The sequence below is a fragment of the Mycteria americana genome, chromosome 1, assembly GCF_035582795.1.
Source record: "Mycteria americana isolate JAX WOST 10 ecotype Jacksonville Zoo and Gardens chromosome 1, USCA_MyAme_1.0, whole genome shotgun sequence".
Taxonomy (NCBI): domain Eukaryota; kingdom Metazoa; phylum Chordata; class Aves; order Ciconiiformes; family Ciconiidae; genus Mycteria; species Mycteria americana.
The window spans coordinates 34,917,635-34,943,134 of record NC_134365.1 but is presented as its reverse complement, the minus strand read 5'-3'; the positions used below and the strand labels follow the sequence as shown (position 1 = coordinate 34,943,134).

The following is a 25,500-nucleotide window of genomic DNA, read 5'->3' as shown; positions in this document are numbered from 1 at the left end:
GCTAGCTTAAAGTAAAAATAACTGAAGTGTGGACATAACAAATTATGAGACGCCTCAGGCAAATGCTGGTTGAGTAACTAAGAAAGCTTCTGCCCACTATCAACACTGTTGCTCTGGTAAGGACTCCCAGTTCTCCAGCAGACTGTCAGAATGGAAGACCCTGCCTCAGAGATGGGCATCGTCCCTCACGATCACTGACAGCTGTGGCACAAATCATTACGGAAATCAGCCAATTCTCAGGACAAAGCACAACACACATGCTTTAAAAATAATCTTCAGCCCTGTTCTTTAGTTCAAAAAAAGTGAACTAGGCAAAGCTTTCAGAGGAGACTGTGCCTTCTTTTGTTCAGTATCTACTTGTTCACATCTTGTGAGAGAAACTGTGCGCTTAAATAGCAAAAACTAAATTCAAGCCATCATGGCCCATAAGTAACACCAACACCTGTAAAGAAGAAGGATATACTACAGCACAGAAAATCCCACAAACACCTTATCAGTATGTGGAACACTATTTCTGTGACACGTATACAATACATATTTACAGGGACCTGGCAGAGGAAAATACTCGAGGATATTACCAATGTTAAAGTTAATAGCAAAACTTGTTCCGTGTTTGACTTAAGGGAACTTTTTGTGGGTTTTTAACACTGAAAGATACAAGAATATTCAGAATTAATCATTAGAAAAGTGCTACAAAAATAATTAATGAATATTATACTTTAAAGACCTAAACTTTCAAAGATTTCTTAAATCTGAGAAAACTGAAATCAAAGACTAATTTAGGTTATAAGGAACCTCTGAAGTTATGTGGTCTAACAAAGCAGACCCAACTCCTTAGCTAGATCACCTTGCTCAAAATTATATCCAGTTGGGTTCTGAATATCTAAGAGGATAGAGATTGCACAGCCTCTTTGGGGAACTTGTTCCCATGTTCAATCGACTCTTGTGATTATTTTTTTTACTCACAATATCTAACTGGAATTTCCCTTGCTGCAACCTCTGCTCATTTCCCCTCATCCCTTTCACTACGCTCTCCAAGAAGAGTTTGTCTCTGTCTTCACTACAACCCCCAATTAGGTAGCTGAAGACAGCAGAGGGTTTCTACGACCAGTATCAAAACTCTTTTGTTTAGAACTACAACTAGGAAATTCCTCCCTATTGACAGGTTTTTGAAGAACAGACAAAATTAACAGATTCTTAATGGAAATAATTACTTCTGCTATTAGGAAGCTGAAACAACGCAAAACAAAACCAAGAAAACACTCAGCTTATAAATTCTTGGAAAAAACACAAGCGGCACGCATGGTGATTACTGGCACAGTAAGTAACTACTACTCCTTCTGCATCATAAAGAACATTTCCCGCTTAGTACCACAAGCCAGTATTGCTCTATTTACTTACTGAAGGATCTCCTACAAGTGAGAGGAAAGCTGACTGAGTCATTTATTAGAGTTAACCCAGGTTTGGAGGGGAAAAGCAACAGAGAGGCAGCAAGTATGGAATGCAACTGTGTGTTACTCCACAACTTAAGAAAACGCTCTTAAGAGCTCATTCGCCTTTCTCAAGCTGAGATAAAAGGGTACTATCAATGGGAAGTTGCTTACAGAAGAATTAATTTTCAGAGTCATGCAGTACTGCCTTCAGGAGGAAAGGGGACAGACCCACAGCGAAGGCTTCTCTCATCTGTCTGCAAAAAGTTAACCTGTCAAATTTACCAGACCCATTTCAAAAGTCTAGACCACAAATACTGTCTTAGGTGAGATGATGCTGAGCACTTGTGTGGGGAACTAAACAGTGCAGAACTGATAGAGAAATCGTACTGTCAATATACTTTTTTTTTTTTTAAAGGATAGTTAAAACCTACCTATTGTTTGGTACTTAAAAGAACAGAAACAACATTGCCCACTGGTATTAGAAGAATCATACGATGCTTACCTGCGACCACATTCTGAATATTTACCAATATTTTTTAATATTAAGGCAGCTGTTAATCGGATGTGTTTAGTTATTGGTCCCTCTTTTTCATCCTACAGAAGTAAAGAGGGAAAAAAAAAAAGTAAAAACCCTGTAGTGGCAGGCAACAATTAATATCTAATATTTGAGTCAAACAATACTAACTGTGAAATCTCTGAAGACAAGGTTTCTTGATCCCCTCCTTAATGCCATTAGGGCAGCACTCGGATGATTCACAATGGCCTTCTGTGCTCTGGGAGTAGAGGCAGTACCCCCTGCAGCTGGCTGCCTACATTAGTAAAGAAAGAATTAATAAAAATAAGCTTTGCACCACTTTCTAGAAGATTAACAACTCTGAAAATTTATTTTGACAATTTTTTAACCTATCTGAACAGAGACACAAAGATCCATTAATACTTGGTGCTGCTATGTGATTTGCTTTTTGCTTCCACAGAGATAAACCTTACTGCAAAGCTTTCAGAAGAGTCATGGGCTTTATTTTATGTGAAAAAACACTTCTCTTGAAGAAGTACTGCTCATCACCCATGACATTTGTGATGGAAAAGTAATATATTGTACTAATGACATAGGTACTTCCTGAAGTGTACCTATTTAAAGGAGTGTTTTATCAGACAGGATTTAACAGAAACTGTGATAGCAGCTATGTAAATGTCATCTGAGATTTGGTCAGAGAATGTCCTTAAAATATAGCTATTCAAAGTTGACACAGCTCATCGGGACCATTAGACACTAAGACAATATAAAATACATATTAACTGCGGTTAGTGAGGAGTAATATAAAGTAACATGACTTAAGTTATGATCTAAAACATAAAACATCTAATTGTTAAATCAGATCAAACATTTGTGAAACCAATTACCTGTTACTGCAGTTTTCAGACTGAGAATAATAAATTAAGCAGGCTATTTTATAAAGCTGGTACAAATAACAAACATAGCGGAAGCAAATTCTCCATTTTCAGTATTAACACTGAAGTCAAAGCTCTGTTTCATGCAAAACTTTGAAATTACTCATACAATTAGAGTTTAGAATGTATAAATATGCAACTTCACTTAATGAGCAAGACTCATAATGTCATCTCAAAGGAAAGTTTTGCAGTATCAATGGTGAAAAGTATCACCACACTTCAATGTATTGAACAATATTATTATGAAGTCTTTTAATACCCTAGTAGAACCTGATTAGAACATCTGAATATACTAGAAATATACGGTAGTGCTTAATTGCAAAGGTAGCATAAATCAAATGTAAATGTTCCATTTTTTAAAATTAAAGTTAGCCTGTAAGAGTATTCTTTAGGCATCTTTCACTGTAAGTGAATATTCTAAGAATAAAATTTGAATTCTCTATTCAGAGAGACTTTCTTCATAATCTGAAGTTCTAACAACAAGGAAACCTAGTTAAAAATTAGAAAAAGGGTTCATATGAGTGGTTTTAAACCACAAAACAGAAAATTAATAAGTAGTAACAGACAGACTCCTCCCTAAAAACTCAGGTCATAATCACACTGTCGTCCTCCCTGAATGGAAATAAAAGTTTGAAAACCTTTATGAAGTCAAGGGAGAAGGGCAGAGGCTGAATTAAGAAACTGTTGGGCAATGACATATGTTTATAGGAGACTGAGTACCACAGTAAAGGAATTATCATCTTCATTTTTAATTTCTGGACCATTTTTGTTTTCCTTATATTGAGAAGAACAAGGATTCATCAACAGAGGCTGTTCCAAATGTCTCTCTTCAACAGCTATCATACTATATATTTTAGAAAGTTGAAGTACTATTGCCTTGATTCTAGAAATATTGAAAAAGGGACAATTGCAATGAATTAGGCAGCTATTAAAAGATTGTCTTCTCTTTTTGATTTTGGAAATAAAGAAGTTGATAAAAAGTTACTGAGACATCAAGTGGACTGACGTGCCTGTGGGCAAGCATCTCTCAAGAAACATCTAGATTTCTTGAATTTCTTATATTATATTATCAACTTAACTTCAAACCATACCATTCATCTTGTGATTTAAAGTTATCTCCTGCCCCACTCCCCCAGTGCATGAAAAATATTTTTGGTAGCTCACGCTACCACCTTTGCGTCAGCGGCAACAAGGAAAAAAAAATAACGTGAATCCAAAAAGATTCAAATGCACAAAGCTACAGTCAACATACAGTTAATTGCTAGTGCTACCTGACCTTCCAGAATGTAATATATTCAGCTAACCTCTGAAAACCAGAAGAGGAAGAGTTAATATAATACAACTTTAAAAGCAAAGAAATACAGAATTAAGGTATACAACCAACTCCGTAATGCAGCTTAGCTTTGCCTACCTGGTTCTAGCAAAAGCCATTACAGATTTTTTTCAAGTATGTATGGTGTTATGGTAGACAGAAATGACGATTAGGGGAATGGGCCCTTGTTTGTTACACTGCGTTCCACAGATTTTACTTCCAGCACCAATAACACTCACTCTATCTGCACTCTCCGAGGTAGGTGTAGTTTTACTAAATGGTGAGGGATTAAGTGAAGAAAGTTGGCCTAATTAATGCCTAAAAGTTGATGGCTTATACATGCTTCATCTCAGCAGCAGTTCTTTAAGTTGTTTCAGCTCCATACAAGAGTTTAGTCATATGGACTATCAGTGGTGTGCTGAAATATCTCACAAGTTTCTAGGACTCAACAAAATGTAAATTAAGCCAAAACCTTCTAAGTCAGCTTCCAGACATGACCATGTAAGCCAACTTGATGTTACCTGTTGGAGCGAGCTTAGGGTTTCATTTGACAAGCCACTGATTCTGGAAAGCAAATTATTGAGTCTTGTCTCTCTCATGTTGCTAGATGCCCTTTTCAGTTGTGCAAACATAAGTCTGTGGGAGCACTGTAAGATTATGTGGTTTACACATTACATATAATCAAAATATTCCTGTTTGTTGATTTCTTCTTTGGTAAAAAAGGAGTAATGGAGACATGAGGGAAGAGAGTAAAAGTAACAAACAAGGAATCTATGATTTCATAAAACAGCTGAGTGTATTAACTGTCATGAGTGCTGACAGAGAAAGGTCTCATCCTTTTCTTTTGTTCCAGCCCACCTCCTGTACTGGTGTTCAACTGACTGGAAGGCAAGTGTATTCCACTCATCTGGCAAAACCATTTTTTTGATTGATTAGGTTTTTTTTAAAAAAAAAACAGAATTGATTTACTGTGCAATCAGACAAAAACTAAAGCTAGTTCTCTCACTGTAAGCAGTGCATAGCCACAAGAAGGAACAAGGGATGGCAGGAAAAGCCAAAACATCCTACTTTGAGTAGTGGAATGCTCTTATTTCAACTTGTATTCTGAAATCACATCCTTAGTATCTTGTGATATTGCAGACTCTATACTTCAGCAAGACCTGGTTATGCACATAAATTCCTACTTTCTGAATCTGACCTAATTAGGGAATTCTGCCTTAGAAGAGGGGATGTATGAACATTTTTTCTAATATGAGTACCTGTGCCAATTTTAAGGAAGCCTGTGAGGACACAGAGCTACTGGATGTGTTATCTGTGTGATGGACCATTTTTGAAAAGGCAAGAGTTGAGATCACAACATGCTAGTAGATGGTATCAGCCCTATGCTTCCCACTTACCAAGCATTTAAGACTACATTACCATCATTCTTCATTTTGTGGTTTTCAGAGGTCTGAATGTTGTTCAGTGTGATAAAACAACACACCATAATGCAATCATAAGTCTGTGTTAAGAAGTTTGTTTATATTAAAAAATAAATGGACTCCCAAACTAAATTTCTCAGCTTTCATACTCAACTTTCTCTGCTGCCTCCAGCAGCTTGGTAGCAATTTAACTAGCCACAGAACAGACAGCAAAAATCTGCCTGGGACCATGTAATTACATCTTTAGCTTGCAACAAAGAGATTCCAGTTAGTTACTAACAAAGACCTAGTCTTAATACACTTATACAAGTAACTGAACCCTGAATAACTCCAATATTAACAGAACCATCCCCACAATCCCACAGCAGTGGGGCTGCGCTCTCCAGTATTAATTCCAGATGGTTGAAATAATTTTGGGAAAGAGGAGAGCCAAATCTGATTCCAGGTAGCAGCACAAAATTAGAAGACTCAGAAGAGTTGGTATTTATCTTGTTTGCTTGTTTAAAGGAAAGTTTATTACAAGAGTCCCTGGATCAAATCAGCCCAAATTTAGACCACAAAGCTGGAAGGAATACAGCAAGTTACAGTCCATCTCAACTGCATGAAACAGCTGAACTGTACACAACAAATAACTTTCCATTTGGATTACAAGCGCTTTCCTGTTACAAAAAAAGTTATAAAATGCTGTCCAGTTGGGAAAAATCAGGTGAATATGTTAAGAACAACATTCATTACAGAGTATTGACCATATACCTTAAAGAATTACCTGCTCTTTTTATAGTAACTGCAACCACAACTCCCCCATCAGAATCTATTCCCCATTTTGTCTTACTGTAATAGACCTCAAATTTGATTGCTGTTGTAGACTCTACAAATGCAGAGTTTCACCTTATAAGCCAAGTTATAAATACCCAAATTCTTCCAATAATTTCTAATCCTCTTATCTTCACTACTGCTAATGAGGCTCAGGTCTCTTACTTATTGGAAGGCTTCTGATTTCCTGCTTGTCCATGTTCATCTTGCTTTAATCCTGCAAGCAAAGCATCTCTGGAACAGTGCTTATCCTGCTTGGGGAAAAGAGAAAGACAGTGAGAAAGGTGTGTGAAAATTTACCATTAAATTCCTACTATTTTCTGAAGTAATATGTGAAAGAAAATCTGCACCTGTAAATGGGTAATGAAGGAAAACCTCTGCCGCTGGAAAGGTTCACATCCCTCCCATAAGCACTGCCCTGGGTAGACATCTTTTCCTCCATGTTCAGTTGCTGCATGATAGAAAACTTGCGATGGTGTTTGAAACCACCTACGAAAAGAGGGAGAGGGGAATTTAAGTTGGTTTTTTTTTTTTCCCCCCATTTTCTGAAACGAGACATGCATTGATAAATGAAAAGTTGTCAAATTTTAAAAGGAAAACCATGTACATATATAACCACTGAGCTACCAATAAATGGCAGTATGATTTTGCCAAATCCAATTGAAATATCATGCTTCTATTTTTCTATTTATACTTTACCAAAGAAATAATGCATGTTAATTCCAACAGATGCGTTCTCTGCAATACAAGCAAAATACAGTAATAAACAGCTAAAAAAAGTTGGGTTTTATGTATTCGTTTTCCCGTTTTCGTTCTTTACTGGCAGTCATACTCAGACCTTATTTAAACTTTAATTGGGAAAAAGCGATGCACGCCATTCATTCTATTTGATCTCTTATTCCATCAGTTTTGACAAGCATGCAGTATTGAGAGCGATCTAAAATTAGTGCTCTTTAGCACGTGAATTCTAAATATTGGGAAAATGGCTAGATGGCATTTTCAACACACAGAAGTTGAAAAATGCCACTTGTGTGACCCTTTTTAACATCTTCACTTAAACCTCAATTTTTAAATGACTTTCCAAAACCTCAGAATAAGCACTTTGCCTGCTGACAGCCCCAAAGCACAGGACATGAGGACAGCAAATGAAGTGCTTCTGCATCAACAGAAAAGATGAAGCTGTCCTAAGCCTGGCCCTGTAATACTCTCAACAGTATATTTTGTGTTTTCTGTATGTTCTATTTGGTGAGAGCTGAGGTGTGACATAACCTTACAATGAGTTCAGTCCAACAAGGGCTTTCTTTCTTCCATTTCAGAGTGGTAGAAAAGTTACAACTCACTGTGAATGCCACCTCAAAATACCGGTGAGTCAATAGTTCTTAAACAGTTCTTAGATCTGTATTTTCAAATTGTTACACAAAAGATGTGTTATTTTAATATATATCAGATGGTAATGGAGAACCACTATATTTCAAACAATATTAAATAAAAATAGTGAATTACTCAAAGTGTGGTTTTTTTAGTCTAGATATACCTTAAAACATATCTCAAGTGTTACAAATTACATCCCTTAATTCAACAGAGAAAAAAATGGCCAAAATAAACAAAAGATTTAGCTGCTTGCAATTCATTTCGATACAACTAACCCAGCTCATCAACACCCAGTTAAGGCTTGGACAGAAGAGGTCTAGAAACCTAGGTGCTGCCATTTGGGAAGTCATTACCACCAGCTGTCTTCACACACTTGCTGGACCGATGCCACTGGCACAGCAGTCTCACCGAAGAGGAAACACATGCATCCACCTCAGCCACTCCAGTTCACATGCCACTATTTTAGTTTCAGTTAACAAGAAAAGTATTTGTGTTACGATGTTTGACTGAACTCCCTGGGCTGAACAGTGCCAAGAGGGAGATGACCTCCAATCAGAGACTTACAGCAAGCAGCCAAGGATGAAGCAACATCTTAAACCTACAGCAGTGATTTATGAACAAGTTCTAATCAGCATATGAATAGCAGATCAGTAGGTGCTTCAATCCAGCCACCTCGTTCCACATCCTACCACTCAATACTGTCCATTAGGCAAACATACTTGCAATCGATATGTAGGCCTAAGTGTACAGATACTGTTACCTGAACCCCATAAAGGTGTCAAAGAGCTAATTTCTCCCAGAGACAAGTCTTAGTTACAGACTGAATCCTACTGCAATAACCACTTGCAATACAGCAATTACCTTCTGCATAGGCAATAAATACTACTCTCTTAAAAAGCATTCATCTTTTCCATGCCAGTCAGCTCTTACTGAAGGGAAGCTGGGAACGAGAAATACCTGCCTTTTGCTGTTGGTCCAGATAGCCCATAAGTAGGAAATTAAAATAAAATGTTTTACATCCACATTGGCTCAACAGCAAAAGTTGATGTTTCAGAGGACAGAAAAAGGTCTTTCCACAATAAAGGATAAAGTCAGTATGTAAACTTAAGCCTGGCACAAACCTATTTATGAACAACTCCTGGCATGGATGAAACAAATTTCATGGCATAAGTGAGACCCAAAATGTAGTTTAAAACATTTTATTCAACATGGCAAAACTTTAAGAAAAATAAGGCTATTTCTTTAGGAATGAACAAAGCTATGTTGGTTCATTCACTGTATAATACATTCAGTGTTGTACTTCAATCACTGATCTAAGAAGATTCAAATTTACTACGATTTTGCAGAGAAAAAACTATTTTTCCTTAAAGAAACACCTAAACATAGTAATAAAAAAAAAAGCTTAAGTACTGAGAATACGGTCAGTTGAGTCTAGAGTCTTGTTTCCCACTTAATTTCTCCATCATTCTGTTCAGCTGCTGAACAGAACATTAAGCTAATAGCTGACTTGACAGGCAGTGGAGATTCAACAGCATTTCCAATTTACTTTTTAAATACAAGCAATTCAAGAGCAGACATCTCCTGCCTACCTGTGAAACAAAATAGCAGCTTTTAAAGTAAGCTGAATACAATTAGCAGTACTTGCAGACAGCTGAACTTCAAAGGAAAACACCTACTTTCTGTTACATCCTCAATGCAAAGTAGGGTGCTGACTGACACCTTTTAGAGTTTTACTGCCACTTCAGCTACTAAACCTGAAAACATCTGTGAGAAGCCAATCATTACAACTATTTGCATAATCGGGCCTGATCTGGTTGTGGTCTTCAGACACTACTAAATCTGTTGCATTTTATTTCAAAATCTTGGTATAATGTTTCCCAATTCAGTTCTAAAAAACAAAACAGCAGAACCCACACCCACACCACTGGAATGTTGCTGACTGCAACAGCCAAGTTAGTGAGCAGGAAAAGAACATACTATTTTATGTATTCGTATTTATTCTGATTCTCAGTAAAATGTTTTTGAAGGCCTTCACTGCCTTCTGCAATACATCCTGGAAGGGAAGCTTAGTGCTAACATGTTGTGAGAATTAACCTAAAGAACATGCATAGAGAAAACAGGTGCAAATGACTGTATCAAATTTGCCTCCTGCCATACCTTTACAGTTAATTGTGAACACCATGAAAGAAACACTGTTCTATCGTTCTACCATGATGAACCTGCCTGCTTAATACCTAGGGAAAAAAAAAAATTGCTAAGCAATCATGAATGAAACCAAGTAGTGGATGTCAAGTTCACATAGACTAATGACCAACTCAAACAAATCTTGTTTCCTGCTTAAACAAGTCAATAAAAACAGCTAAGATTGAGAGCTATAAATAAAACAGTTACGATAACAGGTGGCAATTCCAGATTTTTCTTTATGTCTGTTAGAAGGAGGAAGCCTACAGATTTGATACTCCTGTTTTTAATCAGATTGTTGAAGGAATATTGAATAAACAATATACATTTGAGGAAGATGCTAACTTAACATTTTGATTCTCTCTTCACCACAGAGAAGGCTGAGTGTAATGTTTATCTAAACTGTTTTTAGGCTGGAGCTGAAATAAATATTTTAAAAGCGAGAGAGCATAAGAACAAGAGCTGTGTGTCACATGGACCACAATCTGTCAATGCAAAATCTCTGAAGGCTTTTGAAAATAGTGAAACTTAACCATGAACAAAAACCAGTACAGTAAGTAATGACAGGAGAAAGTAAAGCAACAGAAATAATACACTATTTTGAAATAAAACGTAGAGATCAACTTGTAAAATACGGGCCTTGTAGCCCTTAACTTCAGTCTCGGGAAAACTTATTGGAATAGTATTTTAAGATAGGCTTACAAAAAGACTGATAATGTAAGGTAATCATAATTGTGTTGTTGTTCCTCCTCCCTCAAAACTTGTTTGCACATATTCACATCCCAGTTCACATGTGACATCAGCTCGTTCCACGGTTAGATGTCATCTCCACTCTAAACAACTCATCCTACATAACTTTAGACATAGAAGAAAGTTGGTGACTAACTTATGCTTCAAAACTGTAGTTCAGCAAACTCTTAAAGATGATATAAATTGGCAAGGCTTCTGCTAAGAAAGCACCCCAGCTTTTCCTTTCCACCTCAGTACAACCCATTCTTGTACCAACACAGGTGTTTATGCATCTATTGCACAGCCAGTAGAGTATGGCTCTGTGGTTATATTTTTAGTATTAAAGGAGTAAAAAGTAAGTAAAGCCTTACATGTATTTGTTACATAGAGAAGCGTCACCTACCAAAGAAACAAAAATCACTTTTAAGGTGAAAACAGGGCAATTATTTAAAAAGCGCCAGATCTCTACAGTACCAGTCAGACTCCTATCTAAAATCCGTATGTTTTGCATTGACCTAATGATCTTTGAATTACGTTTGTAAGGAATGAAAGAAACAGAAATTACAGCTTCAGGGGTCTACAGATTAACTGTCCTTCAGTATTCCTCTAATTCTGTTCAAATGCCTCATTTTCACCATCAGTTCCAAAGATTCAAACTTTTCCATCATTTCATCCCAACTTTTTGAATGTCTACACATCAGCTTTCTGCCAAATCAGCTCGTCTTTATGCTCCCTTTGTCCTGTCCTACAATGATGAAGTGTCTCACCCTTTTTCATGCCCATCCTATACATTATGCATTTTCTCTCACTGTTTTCAAAGTGGCTATTTGACAACTCCTTTTTTTCACCAATCTGTACCCTTCACTGAAAACTAACCATATTCACAAACCTATGTTATTTCAAAAATCAGTGTCAAGATATACATACTGTTAACAAGGGTCGTATCATGTTTTTATAAGCCTACATCCAAAAGTCTGCTAGCTCACTCCTCTCTCTTTTAAGGACAACAACAAATAAAAAAAAGTCTAATCATTGCTATCTAGTCTTAAGGCTAAGTTCCTTTTTATTTCCTTTCATGACAATGGAGTCCTGTGGCACACAAATGGTATCATAATTACTAAAATTAGTCATAATCTAAATAAGACTTTGACCAGGACATAGAAGTGCAACACCCTGTTCTTGCAAAACTGGAAACCCCAGAAAGATTAAAAGCTGGAAACATAAGAAAATGTCAAGACATGATTTGTAACTGGAGTACAGTAACTATTTTTGTATTTGTAATACAGAGAACAAGCTTCAGAGCTAGGATTTTTTTTTTTTTAACTTAACTACATGGCAGTATTTTATTTATTCCTGAAGAATCAATATATTAAAAGAAAGCCACATCATACTGATTTTATGCTCTGAAGTATAATTGAGGGCAGTTAAATGTCTTGCACTCTCCCATCTCATCTTCAGCTTCCTCAACACTTTTCACTTTTTCTTTTCCCCTCTGATAAAGTATAAGGTAACTTAAGGAAACAGAATGGATAGAACTTGCAGAATCACCTTCTATATACAAGCATCTGTTAAATATTAGTACAAGGTAGTTAAATAAAGGAGCCATTTACTTTTTACAAGATTGCCACAGACACATGAAGTTCTGTCCAGGTTTTTTCATTTGCTCTGCATGCTGACTTGCTGCAGTGTATGAAGGCGGCTGCAAATTGATCTGCTGGCCCTGTACTTGCACTGTTGGTATCGACGTTGCAGGTGTGCTCTGTAGAAAAAGTTAAAACACAGTTTTAAACAGGGCTTATTTCAAGACTTGACATACAGCTTACTGTTCGTTCAAAGATCTTTTGTTTTACACTTTAATCAACCACAAGTTTTCAGATTTTAACACTTTGAACTCTGAATAAGCATTAATAGACACAATAACAATGGACATACAACTTTTACACCGTAGTATTTATGCAGAACTTTCTAATATTCAAATTACTAAACCTTAGGCCCAAATTCAAATACAGAATTATGACTGCAAAGGAATTTCTCAAGGGCACTAGTGGACAAAGGTTAGCATTATTTTGCAAAGGCTTTATTTGTATTTTAGAAAAAACCATGCAAACTCAAGGGGTTGCAATATCATTACCACAGGGAGTAGTTTGCTTTCCTATGTAAATGTAGGAGAAAATATTGCTGAAAGAAGTAAAATGAGCACTGATACATCTAAAACTGCTTTTTGTTCTTTGATGAAATGGTTTTATGTGCTGCATCTGTGGAATTCTTGAGCTGCCATGTTAGTACACATCAGCCTGTGTTACAGAGTATGTAAGAAAAAGGTAAATTAAACAGTGCTGAAGAAACACTATCAAAGACCAGTAGGCTCAAACTACGACATACCTTTTTCTCTATAAAACTTGGCAAATTACATAATTCTTTAAGCTCCTTTAAGCTAAAACCAGCCAGCACATGCGCCTTTATACAGAACACCACATGCCCAGAATGCCTAAACATGCCATACAACTTGTATACAGTGAAATACAAACATTTCAGAAAGGAAGATGTTTCCTTTGCTCCCCTGCAATATCTACAAGACACTTATTTTAACAGCGAATAAAAACTATCTTAAAAGTGACCTTAAAAAGTTAAAAACAAAGCCAAACTATGTAATTTTTTTTTCTGAACAACAGATACTGAATGCTGGACTTCCCCATTTCGAAACAGTGTTTGCCAGAACACTGTTTCTCTTCTTTCTTTTTTCCTAGAAGGCTCGATATTTATAAAGCTAGATATTTATAAAGATGATGACAATAAACAAATTAAGCTTTTGAATATTATGTAGCAATGAAGACCTAACATCTTTTTCTTCCCTACTGTTAGAAAAGGAACGTAACACTCTCTTAAAGAGACCAAACAAAACTACTTTCAAAGTCTGTGTTTAAGAGTATTATAAAAGAAGCATGTTCAAATGGTGCACACAATACTCTGTTTACATCCTTACAGCTCTGTTACTGAATAGCTTTAGACTTTAACTGTAAAGAAACAGTTAAATGCAACTTCTGACATTTCATTTGCATACTGATCTTAAGTTTTCTTCCTGCTGCTCTCCACTGGCATTATGGACAACAGTCACACAAGGTAACAAGTTAATAACTATCACAGATTGTACAATGCTAATACCATGACCAAAAGGACAGCAAAAAAGTCTCATCAAAACCAAACCACTTCCCATGTCCAAGCATAAATCCTGATAAAAATAAAGACAAAACTCAGCAAAACTCCTGAACACAGCACAACTATTGTATGATGCCTGTGATCTGCGTGTGTGAAAAGTTGTAGGGACTCTTGAGTCCATTAGTCATAACAGCAAATTATTTTGAATTCTGCAGTGATTTTCATCTAAAGACCTCTAAGATATTTTACAGATTGGGTAATGAATCTTCACAATATATCTTTTAACAAAAAAGGTAAACACAAGTGGAGCCTTTTAAGATCAACGCCCCTTTAACGAGGCATTTTTAAAACGGAGCTGAAAGTAAAACCAAGTGTCAGCAGTACAGCTTGTTTTGTAATCTTCACTTGGCATCCTGCTATCAATACATTATGATGGTCTTTATGCGACTTTTTATCCCTATAGAACTTCTGTCTCATTTAATGTGCTGGAGAGAGAGTGAGCTTACTGAATGAATTCAGTATTTCATTTAATTCTTATCATTCAATGTGTGGTTCATGTATTATTTACTCCATTCTAAGCAAACCCTGCAATTAATCCAGAATTATGAATTTTCTCAAGGGTTTTTCTGGCAAGCTCTCCTAGTGGTATTGAAAGGCTTTAATACCATCTCATTAAAAAATTGTTTATTTTAAACAAGGAGATCTGAGATATACAACACAAAATGTTACACGCTGAAAATGAAAGAGCACAGAAAGGGAAACAATTTTCAGGACAAAAAGTTAAAATTCCATTTCCACTCCCATTTCTTTCTATGCTTTTTTTTTTTTTCCAGTGAGGAAAAAAAGGCTGATAAATTGAAAAGAAAAGTGTAAAATAATTGTTGTTGTTTAGAATTCTCTTATTACTACTGTACTGCCAAGCAGACTAGTTTCACTCAAACTTGTAGCATTAGGCAGTTACAACTTCCATGTATTTTTAAGTCAAATTTATTGCTTGCCTATCAACTGTGCTGATTATATTTTAAAATCAACAGATAGAGTGAAGTTACATTTGTTTTCCTAGGTTTTATTTTAGAAACAGAAGTTCTATGTTTGAACATCTCAAAGCTTTCCTCTTTTCGTTCCAAGAGATCAGAAATACTGCTAGATTTTGTTTTCTTTTTTTTCTCTTCCCTATTTTCATGTATCGGTTTAGTAATGCATGATACACGGGACATCACTAAAATTAGGTATAGTCTTTGTTTTTCAGAAATGAAACTCCCTTTTTTCCAAAAATGTACCTAGAAATACTTGCTATGTGCTACCTAGTTTACAGTACTGATACGCAGTGACTACGTAAACTCACTTATTTCTTTAACATACGGAACTATGATAGACATTTCATTTTTCCTAATAAAGTCTTTCTGGGAGAAGAAATATTGAAAAATATTTCCCCATGGCATAAAAATGTCACAAAGTTTCCTCCTCTAGCAAAAACATTTAATGATTCCAGGTTCCTCAAGAAATCAAACATCCAGTACTCTACTATACTTGAAAGCATTTCATGGCATCTTTTTATATTCAGATTATGCCTCTCCATGATATGATCTGCAATTGCCACCACTTGGTACTTTTGCAAATCAGACCTCACTGGATCTTGGGACTGAAAGGTACCTCGAGCAGCATCACCTATCTCTTTTTTTGAAATACATAACCAAATCATACAACCCCTTTCATAAGTTCACTGAGTGACATTTTAAGGACTTAGGAGTCCTTATGCAGGATATAAATACAAAATTTTTTTAGAAAATAAACACTAACAGAAGCAGAGCAGCTAAATATATATTTGTATTATATATACACACATATAAAGAATGCATTTATATTTAGTGATTTCCTGTCTCAAAGGATCTAAGCTATTCTGCAAAGTTTGCCCTAAATGACAATGAATTCCACATAAACTGACCTGCCAGTAACTATGCTTGACATGTTTCTGGGTGCAATGTTTCAGATGATAGCAAATTGTGTTACAGGAGCCAAAATTAATACACTGCACAAAGAAATTACTTCAGCATGAAAGGTAACAAGATGCAGGGTAGTCTGAAGCAACTTTTTGAAAATAGGCACAGAAATACCATTCTCTGACAACTCGATTTTTTTCCCTAATCCAGTTTCTGATGGCAACCTCTAAAATACCAAGTTCTAAATTTGACTTCTGAATTCCTTTACATGCTTTACAGGAGCTTTTCTGTTTTCCCTGTTGTTGATTACTAGGGTCTTGGCAGCAAGATCTTGCCACAAGGCATGTCTCAGCTTGCAGTGCCGGCGCACAGATGCAAAATCTCAAGTCTTGATGACAGAAGTTAGGATTTCTGTGACTTCAATATCCTCTGTGCAAAGCTGGCTGAGTTATGCAGGTTGCTGGCCATCAATAGTTTATCTCACAGAGATAAAACCTCACTGACCATGTACTAAGGAAAGCAGAAAAACCAACCACAGTCACTGTTCCATTACTTGTGGGCTCTTCACCTGAACTGCAAATTAAGGACATCTCAAACACAACACCAGCTGTGGCCTGCATTAGCTCAGGTTCAGTGCTGTATAAATGCAGTCATTCTGCTTTCTGGGTAGATTTTGTTCTTGCATGAAGACTGAACCATGATCAGCTCCACTGGACATGGCTGGAATCAGATAGGCTCTTCTGGCACTATGTTTCTTCTACCAGAAGCGTACTCGGTGTCAGAGCTGAAGGCAAGGTCCAACATGGAGACATGGCAAACGTTGAACCATAGCTAGCAAGCCCAGCTGAACTGGAGCTGCCTGGTAAGTAAGATCCATCAGGATCCCTGCAATGGACTTCCCATCATAGCAGGTTCTGGCTCAGGCGCAATTCCATCCCAGAAAGCAGCTTTTTTCATTATCCAGCTATTGCAATTCCTGTACAACAGAGAGCTGTGACTATATGCGTAAAGAATTCTTTGAGGTACAAAGTAAAAAGTAGAGACAACTATTGAACTTTTTTTTTTCCGGTTAACTTTATCTTTAATTAACCTTATCAGTTACCTTTAACTTATCTTCAAGATAAAAATGACACTTTTGAATTGACCACATAAAAGATAGCAACAAGGTATTACCCTCATGAAGAGCCTGCACAGACTTAAAATGCAGATGAGGATGCTTTAAAGAATAGTCTTCCATCTTGCTCCCTGGGCCAATGAAAACTGGAATATGTTGCAGCAGAGACAAATGTGATGGGTAGCCAAGGATAACAATGCTGGCTATACTACTCTCAAAGTATGTTCCTTGAACTACATCCCTGATGCTTACTTTGAAGGCACCTGTTTGGTCACTCACCCAGTTCATTTCGAAGGAAAATTCTTTGACAGCAGTCTTCAAAGAATTACAAATTTAAGCATATAAAGTAAAAAATATACATTAAAAAAAAATTAGTAGAGTGTTGCAATATGAAACAGTGCTCAAATTCAAGCAAAATTTTAAGAGCTAGTCTTAAGTATAGACTCTAAAAATAATGTCTGTTACTACCCTACACATTGGTACTATAGATAAACTATAAAACAATACAGATGGTCCTCTTAAGATTCTGCTTTCTCGGATACACTTCTGCATTGATATGGATGATCTTTCCCTGACAGTATGGTTTGCACTGAACTCTTAAACTACATAAAAACAAACCCTTAATACCTTGTACAGACTACTTACAGAACAGATACTACAGCCTACTTTTAATAAGCAGAAGGAGATTTTCTCTCAAGACTGGGTGACTTGAGATTGAGATATTGGGGGGTGGGGAAGGAGGGAAAAGAAAAAAAAAATGGTCCAGCATAGTCATGAAAACTAAGAGTAAAGCTAAGAGTTTTCTGCTAACTAAAATGGACTGTTTACAAAAGATACTAACTTATTTTTATGCACATGAACTCCCTGTGTGGTAGGAATAACAAACCCTGTGGCTTGGGGCCAGAAATGGCCTCCATCTCCATTTCACAAATCGTGCCATTCCCTTTATGTATTAATGGATAACTCTATTTTAGCATGACACCTGCCCATTTTATTTAAAAGGCCTACTGTGCCATCAGCAGGAGAATACACTGCATCCTAGCATGATGGGGGTCTTGTCGAAACATAGAGCCATATGCAGTGTAAAAGCATTAGGCTGCATTTTTTCTCCCACCATTAGTACGTGCACACCCACAGTAAATACATTTAACTCAGTGTTAAACAGTAAAAAATATTTTTACTAATAATTAAAGTATCATAGGATTTACAGTTCGGTATTACTGAAAATTTTATGTTTAGCTTCTTCCTGATAATGAACATATATAAAAAGGTAGCTTATAAGCTGAAAATGGATATAGTAGGATTTGAGTGTGAGGAAGGGATCACGTGGATAGGTAGGTACTAAAATAAATGTTCTTTTCTTGTTGTTAGATTACTGAGGCTTAAGTCTCCTTGCAACAGTGTGCTTCACAAGCAAAGAGCAATAAAAGCATAGAGATTCTGTATTTCAGTACTTCCAGCTGAGAAACTCATTTGCTCTGTGGCTAGGAATGAATTACACCTCCTGGGGCTACACACCTGCTTTCTGGTGCATGGTAATTCTCAGATTCCCAATCAACAGAGAGCAGGAGCAAATAGTTAAGGCAATGCTCACACCGTTTTTGCCACCTAAATTTCCACACAAGCATGTTTCAAGTGGGTGGCCTTAAGAGAAATGGGACTGCATTGTTTATGAGGGGATGACACTGATGAGCAGGGAAGTGATTACTTTAAAAGCCAGATAAGGCAATTTAAATCCGATTTGCTCATTTCTAGGAACTTGGCATGGTATCAGAGCATTCCTTCAAAACACACACCAATTGGGACAAACCAACATGGTTATGTTCAACAGATGTTTTGGAGGCGTTTGAAGAGGAGTAAGAAAAAGTGGAAAAGAAAATAAAATGTACAGGTAGGTAATTGCTCATTTCTTTTTCTTTTTCATCCACCGGTCCAGCACAATGCCTCAGGAAAGCAATAATCCGGGAGCAGGAAACACAGAAATAAAAGAATAGGAAGCCAAGAAAGTGAAGTACCAGTTCTGTCTCCTCTCAGACTACATTTCACAGGCTTAGAAAACACAGATGGAGATATAAGAAAAAAAATTGCAACACTGTATCATATGTTCCTCTTCTGACATAACCCATATACCCATAGCCTAATTTTTGTATAAAAATACAAAAAATAAAATCTTTAAAGTCAGTATATATGTATTTTTCAATGAGTTCTGCTGAGGTGTACAATTAACATGGAACAATCACAGATTATACACAGAAGATACCTGTACTTGTCTAACTGGATTTCGATAGCACTCTGTGGGATGTCCCATAAACAGCAAATATATTATGTTCATTATTTTAGTAGGCCATTTAAATCAACTTTTTTCCCCCCAAGTATATAGTATACCAGCCCATTTCAAACTACCATTCATATCATGAAACAAATCTTCTCTTAACTTTTACATTCCCTTAAGAATGATTTCACTCTTTTTCTTGCTTTCCTTAGTTTTCACTTTGCTGTTCCCTCCCCTCCCGTGTTTGTTTGTCCTTCCTTATCTTCAGTTCAAGCATCTTCCCTTTCTCCTCTCTGCAGTTCATGACAACTAATTCTGCTGTAGTTGCATAAGCAACACTCTCCTCCCTCTTCTGTCCTCTACATCTCCCTTTCCAGCCTTCCTGTTGGGTTGTGATTTTATTACAAATTTTCTTCCTCTATCCCTTTCTCACTTCTCTGAAATACAAGCTCTAGTTTAAAATAAAATTTTAAGATGACAAGCAACAGGAAGTCACACACTAACAGCTTCAGCAGGTATGTAATTTTGCCATAGCTAATATCCCTTTATTCCCTGTCCTTCACCATTTTTCTCCATTGGGTTGTATTTATAAAATACATTTCACACTGTCTGCAAAAAGAACCACGTTCTCCTATTTCTTCTGCAAGGCACCCAGTATACATTAGATACTGCAGAGAGGGTAAAACAATGCAGATGCTCAAGTGAAAACAGTGTTCCTTAGCTACTGCCTTTCAAAAAGTCAGGGACAAGAAAGCTGCTTATCATGCAAGAACACTCTCAAAATAGGAGGGAGAAAATAGGAGATTATAGAGGGCCTAACCTCAAAACAAGTTATCATTAAAACTCAAACTGAGTTCACGAGAATTTGGCTACATCTTAGTATTTCTGGATGTCTTAAAGATACTCCTAAAAGCAGACTCAATATTGGAAATAGTTAACATCTGCTTTTCCGGCAAAACAATGGCTATTGCAGCTGCTCAGCAGCTTTGGGAAAAAAAAGAGCTGGCCAGAATGATTTTGGAACTGTTTACAGTCCAACACATTCATTTTAAAGGAGTGGTAAAGATCCTTAAAAGTCTTAAGCCAAACTATGATGTTCACTGTATCTGAATAGAGTACTATAAAGTGGGTTCTGTTATAAGTCAGTACTTAGCATTATCATGATAGACACGATTCATAAATAGCCATATGTAATGGTTAAGGCAATTAGCTAACAAATTAGATTGTACACCAAGATCAAAAATAATAAACTCCTTTTCTCCCACACTCCTGTAATTTTGAAGAAAGCAAGGGCATCCTACAGACAGGAAAATGAGCCAACTTCCATAGAAGCAGGCATTAAACCAAGTTATTTTGATCTGCAAATCTGTTCTGAATGGCATACCCAGCTGGCAGCATTTCTGTTTGTACAGGTAATGGAAAATGTAGGAACTATTAATGATAGTGATATTAGTGATAGTGTAAAAAAGAAACTATCAGCACAGAAAATATTCTTTTTTTTCCTCCATTATCATGATAGAACAGCTAATCCAATACAAATTAAACAGTTAACTGTATTACTCCCCTCTTCTCAAAAATCTGAAAGTCTGATAGCTGTTTGAGACACAACTGAAAAATTGTCAGCCACATGTCCAGGGAATAAATAACCGCAGATAATATTTATTCCATTCCAGAGACATAGCCATACCATTTTCTATTTCAGCCAAATCCTTAGCAAAGCTATAACAGAAATTCAAACTGTGTAACAGCTAGAGACACTCACTGTAAAAAGCAAGGCATAGCTTGCTTTTTTTCATCCACACTACAGAAAATCTAGTTCATTCTCCCTATGCTGCCAAAAGACACTTTCATTTTGGTCAATTCATTTCTAGTAAGAACGAAGATAAATAATGTATCAGAAAAATATGGATCTCTCTCTGATAAAACCTAAGTGAAAATTTACATGTGAGTTTAAAGACATTTTAAAAACATAACTCTGTGTGGTATGGCAGTTAAGAAAAGAGAAGAAAGAAAAAGAAAGAAAACTTTTTATCTGTTAGTCCTGATCTCTGACAACTGGATGAAGGAAAGTCAAAAGAGCTTTCAACAGAAACCTAACTTGACACAGAAAAAGAAGTAGCCCTAGCCATCACTTGTTGAATTTTGCTCTGTTTAAGTCCATAAGGTCTACACCTGCTACCCCGTCAAAAACAAACAAACAAAACCCCAACCAACCAAACAAAAAAGGAAGATAAGAAATAAAAGACCTGTCTTGCCTCAAGGTCAAAATGCACTAACATACACTCAAGATTTCATTTCTCCTCTCCACAGTCTGTCAGAACTCTGTGACTGCCAGACCTACTATTCTATTCTTTTTGCTCCTATTCAGGTTAGGAACATTTTTTTGGAGAGGGATTTTCTGTCTGTGTACAAAGCTAAAATAAATTCTAAAGACTGGAATAATCTGAAACAGGATTATCTGTACTTATCAATGGTCATACAACTGATAGCCATACCTCATTTCTAATAAAGTGTTAGGGAGTAACCACTTTCAAATGGTTAAAAAAAAGTTGATCGAAGGGAAAAAAAAAAACAAAACCCCACCACACAAAAACAAAACACCACAAACCCACCAAAACAAAAGCGCCCTCTCCAAAGTTTGTCAAACAGAAAAAAAACCCCAAACAATGCATATTGTATCGATAAAATAAACATTACAAATATTTTGCAATAAACAAACATAAATATTTCAAAAAATTTACAAAACAATACTTTCTCCTGACTGCTGTGAATGCCTGAAGCAAGCCTTTCAAGACTACCTTTAAATGCAAGAACTTCAACTCATTTCAGCAAGCCAGAAGCAGTTGTGGTGATTAACTTGCAAAAAAGACATATTCACCCCTCCATAAGCAAGACCAAGAATAAAATGCAGAACAATTCTGACATTTTTACAAGACTATACAACAAATCATTGTTGTTTTCAGAACAGTTAATCCTTTAAGGAAGAAATCAGTGAGCAGAAGTTCTTTCCTTACAGTGTATTATCAAGCTACAAACTATTTTAAATTCCACTACTGTTATTGACACTGAAGAAGTATGTAAACTATTAGAACTTTAGTCTGTGAAAGAACAGAAACCATAATTTTCTGAATATTTTAAATACTGTGCAAGAGATATTGACTGAGTTTACATTTTCACCCGAATTATTTCACAGCATGTCAGAATCACAGTTGGAATAAACATAAAAAGAACACTGCAACATACCTGTGTGACCATGCTTTGTATATACGTGGTTGGATGCTGCTGCTTTTGTTGAACAGCACTTTCTATTGCTACTTTCGCTACAGTGCTTGGATCCGCTCCAGCTGGCACAGCAACCATAGTTGCACTGCAACCAGCATTGTTGGGGTCACTGATTGTAACAATTCTAACTCCTACTTTATTTGGAATTCCTGGAACAGTTTCCCTGTCATTATCCTCTGCTGGCCTCTTTACAGTTTTGCATTCTGCTGTGCCATTAGTAGACCGAACTTCGGACGACAGGGTAGACTGGGACACTCTAGGTCCTGAGTGTGGAACTGCTATGATTTGATGCCCCTGTATAACAGAGGCCGTAGATTGTGGTGAGACAACTACACTTGGGCGTTGCTGAGGCACATCTGAATTCAAACTTGAAGCTAGAGGTCCATTAGGTAAATCAGTGTTGGTACCACTAAGTTGCTGGGTTAACAGTTTTGCAGCCTCCTGTGTACCGCTTACAACAGGTGAACTACTCAAAGTTAATACAGGCCCATTAGAAATTCTTTCCCCTTGATCACCTTTGGCAGTATCTTGCTGCGTGGCATCCAAATTCCCTTGTTGTTCCACTGAAGATATCTCACCATTTCCTACATGATTGGAAGTTTTGTGATTTGGAATGTTTTTGCTCAAATGAGAACCATCTCCTTTATCAAAATCACAGATTCCATTAACTAGGGGCTTCTTCAAATCACTTTTAATTTCCTGTGTGTCCATTTGTTCAAAGTTCTGCTTTCCAGGAGCTCCGTTCTCACCCATTTCTAATGATGGCCCATTACTGACTTGTGAGCACTGATTGGCCTCATTCTGAGTTTTCCCTGAGTTAGAAGGAGGTAGACTGGAGTCACTATACTTTCTCCCATTTAAAAGACTTCCCACCTGCATTTCATTTTCTTTTGCATCCCCATTGCTGGTGTTTGCAGCTCCTCTTCGGCAGGAAGGATTCTCCATAACTTCAATTTTACGTTCATGAATGTGTAAACCTGTTGCTTCCTTTGCTTCTTCCTCCTTTTGGCAAATTATTTTATCACCTTTGAATGGGGGAGCAGCAGTACACGGTGATTGTCCAGCTGAAGGTGCTTGAGTAGCTGGAAGTGTTTGCACCTGTAGCCCAACTCCTGTCTGTGCTCCACTCACTGCAATTCCTGCTGGAGCAATGATTTGAGTTGCATTTCCCTGACTCACAGTTGCAGTAGCAAAACTCGTATTTGGCACAACTGTTATCGTAACCTGGTTGCCAGTAGTCCCTTGGAAAATAGTTGCTGGGCTGTTTGAGATCAACTGGCCTGGCAATATCTGTAAATTAGAAATGGGTACTGTTTGTACTGCCCCTTGGGGCTGGATTGCGCCTGGGACCAGCTGAACATTTTGCTGTCCAACTAGCAGTTGCTGAGCTGGAGACTGTCCTTGAACTCCAAAACCTGGTGTCTGGTTATTGGCCATCTGATAAACCACCTGAGGGCTAGGAGCTCTTGCATTGTTAGGTGGAGGAATCTGTGGAGCTGGGAGTATAAGCTTCCCCCCTGGCGTTGAGGGGCCTCTTTTCGGAAGAAGCAGTTGTTTTATCAGACTAGACTCACCAGAGTTAGGCTGGCCAACTCCTGTATTAGCTTGCTGTGACTGAACTTGCATTTGTATCGGTTGTTGTACCTGTACCTGCTGCTGCGACGATGCTGGTGAATGTTGCTGCTGCTGCTGCCTCTTTACAGAAAGCATCTGGCTGACAGTAGGAGGGGGTCCTTGTGACTGAGGAGTGGTAGATGAAGGTGACATAACTGTAGGGACTTGATTATTTGTAACCGGACCTGGGGAGGGTGAAGAAGATGGAGTAATGCTTGGCTGTCCAGTCAACTGGACAGTTTGACCAGTGGGAATAGAAGCTGGATTAGCAAGCACTATTTGATGAATGGCTGGTGCATACGTTTGACCTTGCTGAGCTGGCTGGCTTACAATCACTACACTTTGCTGGGATGGTGGTGGAGGCTGCTGCTGTGGCTGCATCGGCTGCTGTACCACAGCAGGTGGAACTTGCTGAGATGGCAGAGGCTTTGGTGCAATATTCTGAAACCCTACCCTAGATGTTGGTGGGTTTTGGACACCTGCGATTGTAACCACCTGCCCAGCTGCTACTTGGAAATTTTGAACTGTGGTGGCAGAAACAATGTTAGATGCAGAGGTTGTGACGTACTGCTGTGGCGCTATGATGACTGTATCTTGTTGCTGGTTGCCAGCAGAGGACTGCTGAGATGATGTCTGCCCAGGCTGTGACGATGTGCTGATTAGCTGTTGACCCTGTGAAACTGCTGAACTGCATGCTGGTATGTTTTGTACTCTGCCAAATATATGACCCTGAGGTACAGCTTGCTGAATTACCGTAACAGGAGTGCCTGAAGGTATCTGTCCTGGTACCACTGCATGCAGTGGAGACTGTTGTTGAATTACAGGTTGGTGGTGAAGCAACGTCTGTGAACTAACAACAGTAACAGACGGCTGTGGTCCTGTAGTGCTGTGATTTTGATTAGAAGCTTGTGGTGCTCCTCCTACAGCAATAGTAACAGGAACTGCAGACTGGGGAACAGAGCTCTGTATTACTGTGGCCTTCACTACTTCACAGGATATTGGACCTTTATTCTGTATAACAGTCACTGGAGCATTTTGTTGCTGCTGTGTATGAACAGAAGGATTTTGTGGAATTCTAGAAACAGTCTGTGCCACAGTATGAACACCTTGAATTGGAAAAGACATCTGTGTTGCTGTCAAAGTTGAAGACTGGTTAATAGGGGTCCTCTGATAGTGATTTCCTACGCTTGGTAGCCCATGCGGGATTCCTGTTGAAATAGACACAGTAAAAGTTTGAAAGCAAAAATTATTTCAAAACACGTTAACATAACAAATTTTTAAAAATCCAAGGCTTGAATTTATAATTCTTTATGAAGCAGTTTCTCTTCTCAGCTATACTGCATCTGAATTAATGATGCAGCAACAATGGCTTGTCTGCTGACTGACAAGTTTATGGGTTACACATCAAATACT

The 25,500-nt window shown here is 37.4% G+C and overlaps 1 protein-coding gene across 1 annotated transcript in view; it reads right to left on the bottom strand.

Annotated features, from left to right (window-relative positions):
- ARID2 (AT-rich interaction domain 2) overlaps nucleotides 1–25,500 on the bottom strand; it is a 110,679-nt gene that overhangs the window by 2,063 nt on the left and 83,116 nt on the right. The window contains exons 15-20 of the mRNA XM_075494459.1: nucleotides 22,435–25,295; nucleotides 12,320–12,468; nucleotides 6,779–6,917; nucleotides 6,594–6,679; nucleotides 2,119–2,242; nucleotides 1,936–2,027 (exon numbers count right to left, since the gene is read on the bottom strand). Of these exons, the coding sequence (XP_075350574.1) occupies nucleotides 1,936–2,027; nucleotides 2,119–2,242; nucleotides 6,594–6,679; nucleotides 6,779–6,917; nucleotides 12,320–12,468; nucleotides 22,435–25,295 (3,451 nt within the window). The remainder of the gene's footprint in view (nucleotides 1–1,935; nucleotides 2,028–2,118; nucleotides 2,243–6,593; nucleotides 6,680–6,778; nucleotides 6,918–12,319; nucleotides 12,469–22,434; nucleotides 25,296–25,500) is intronic.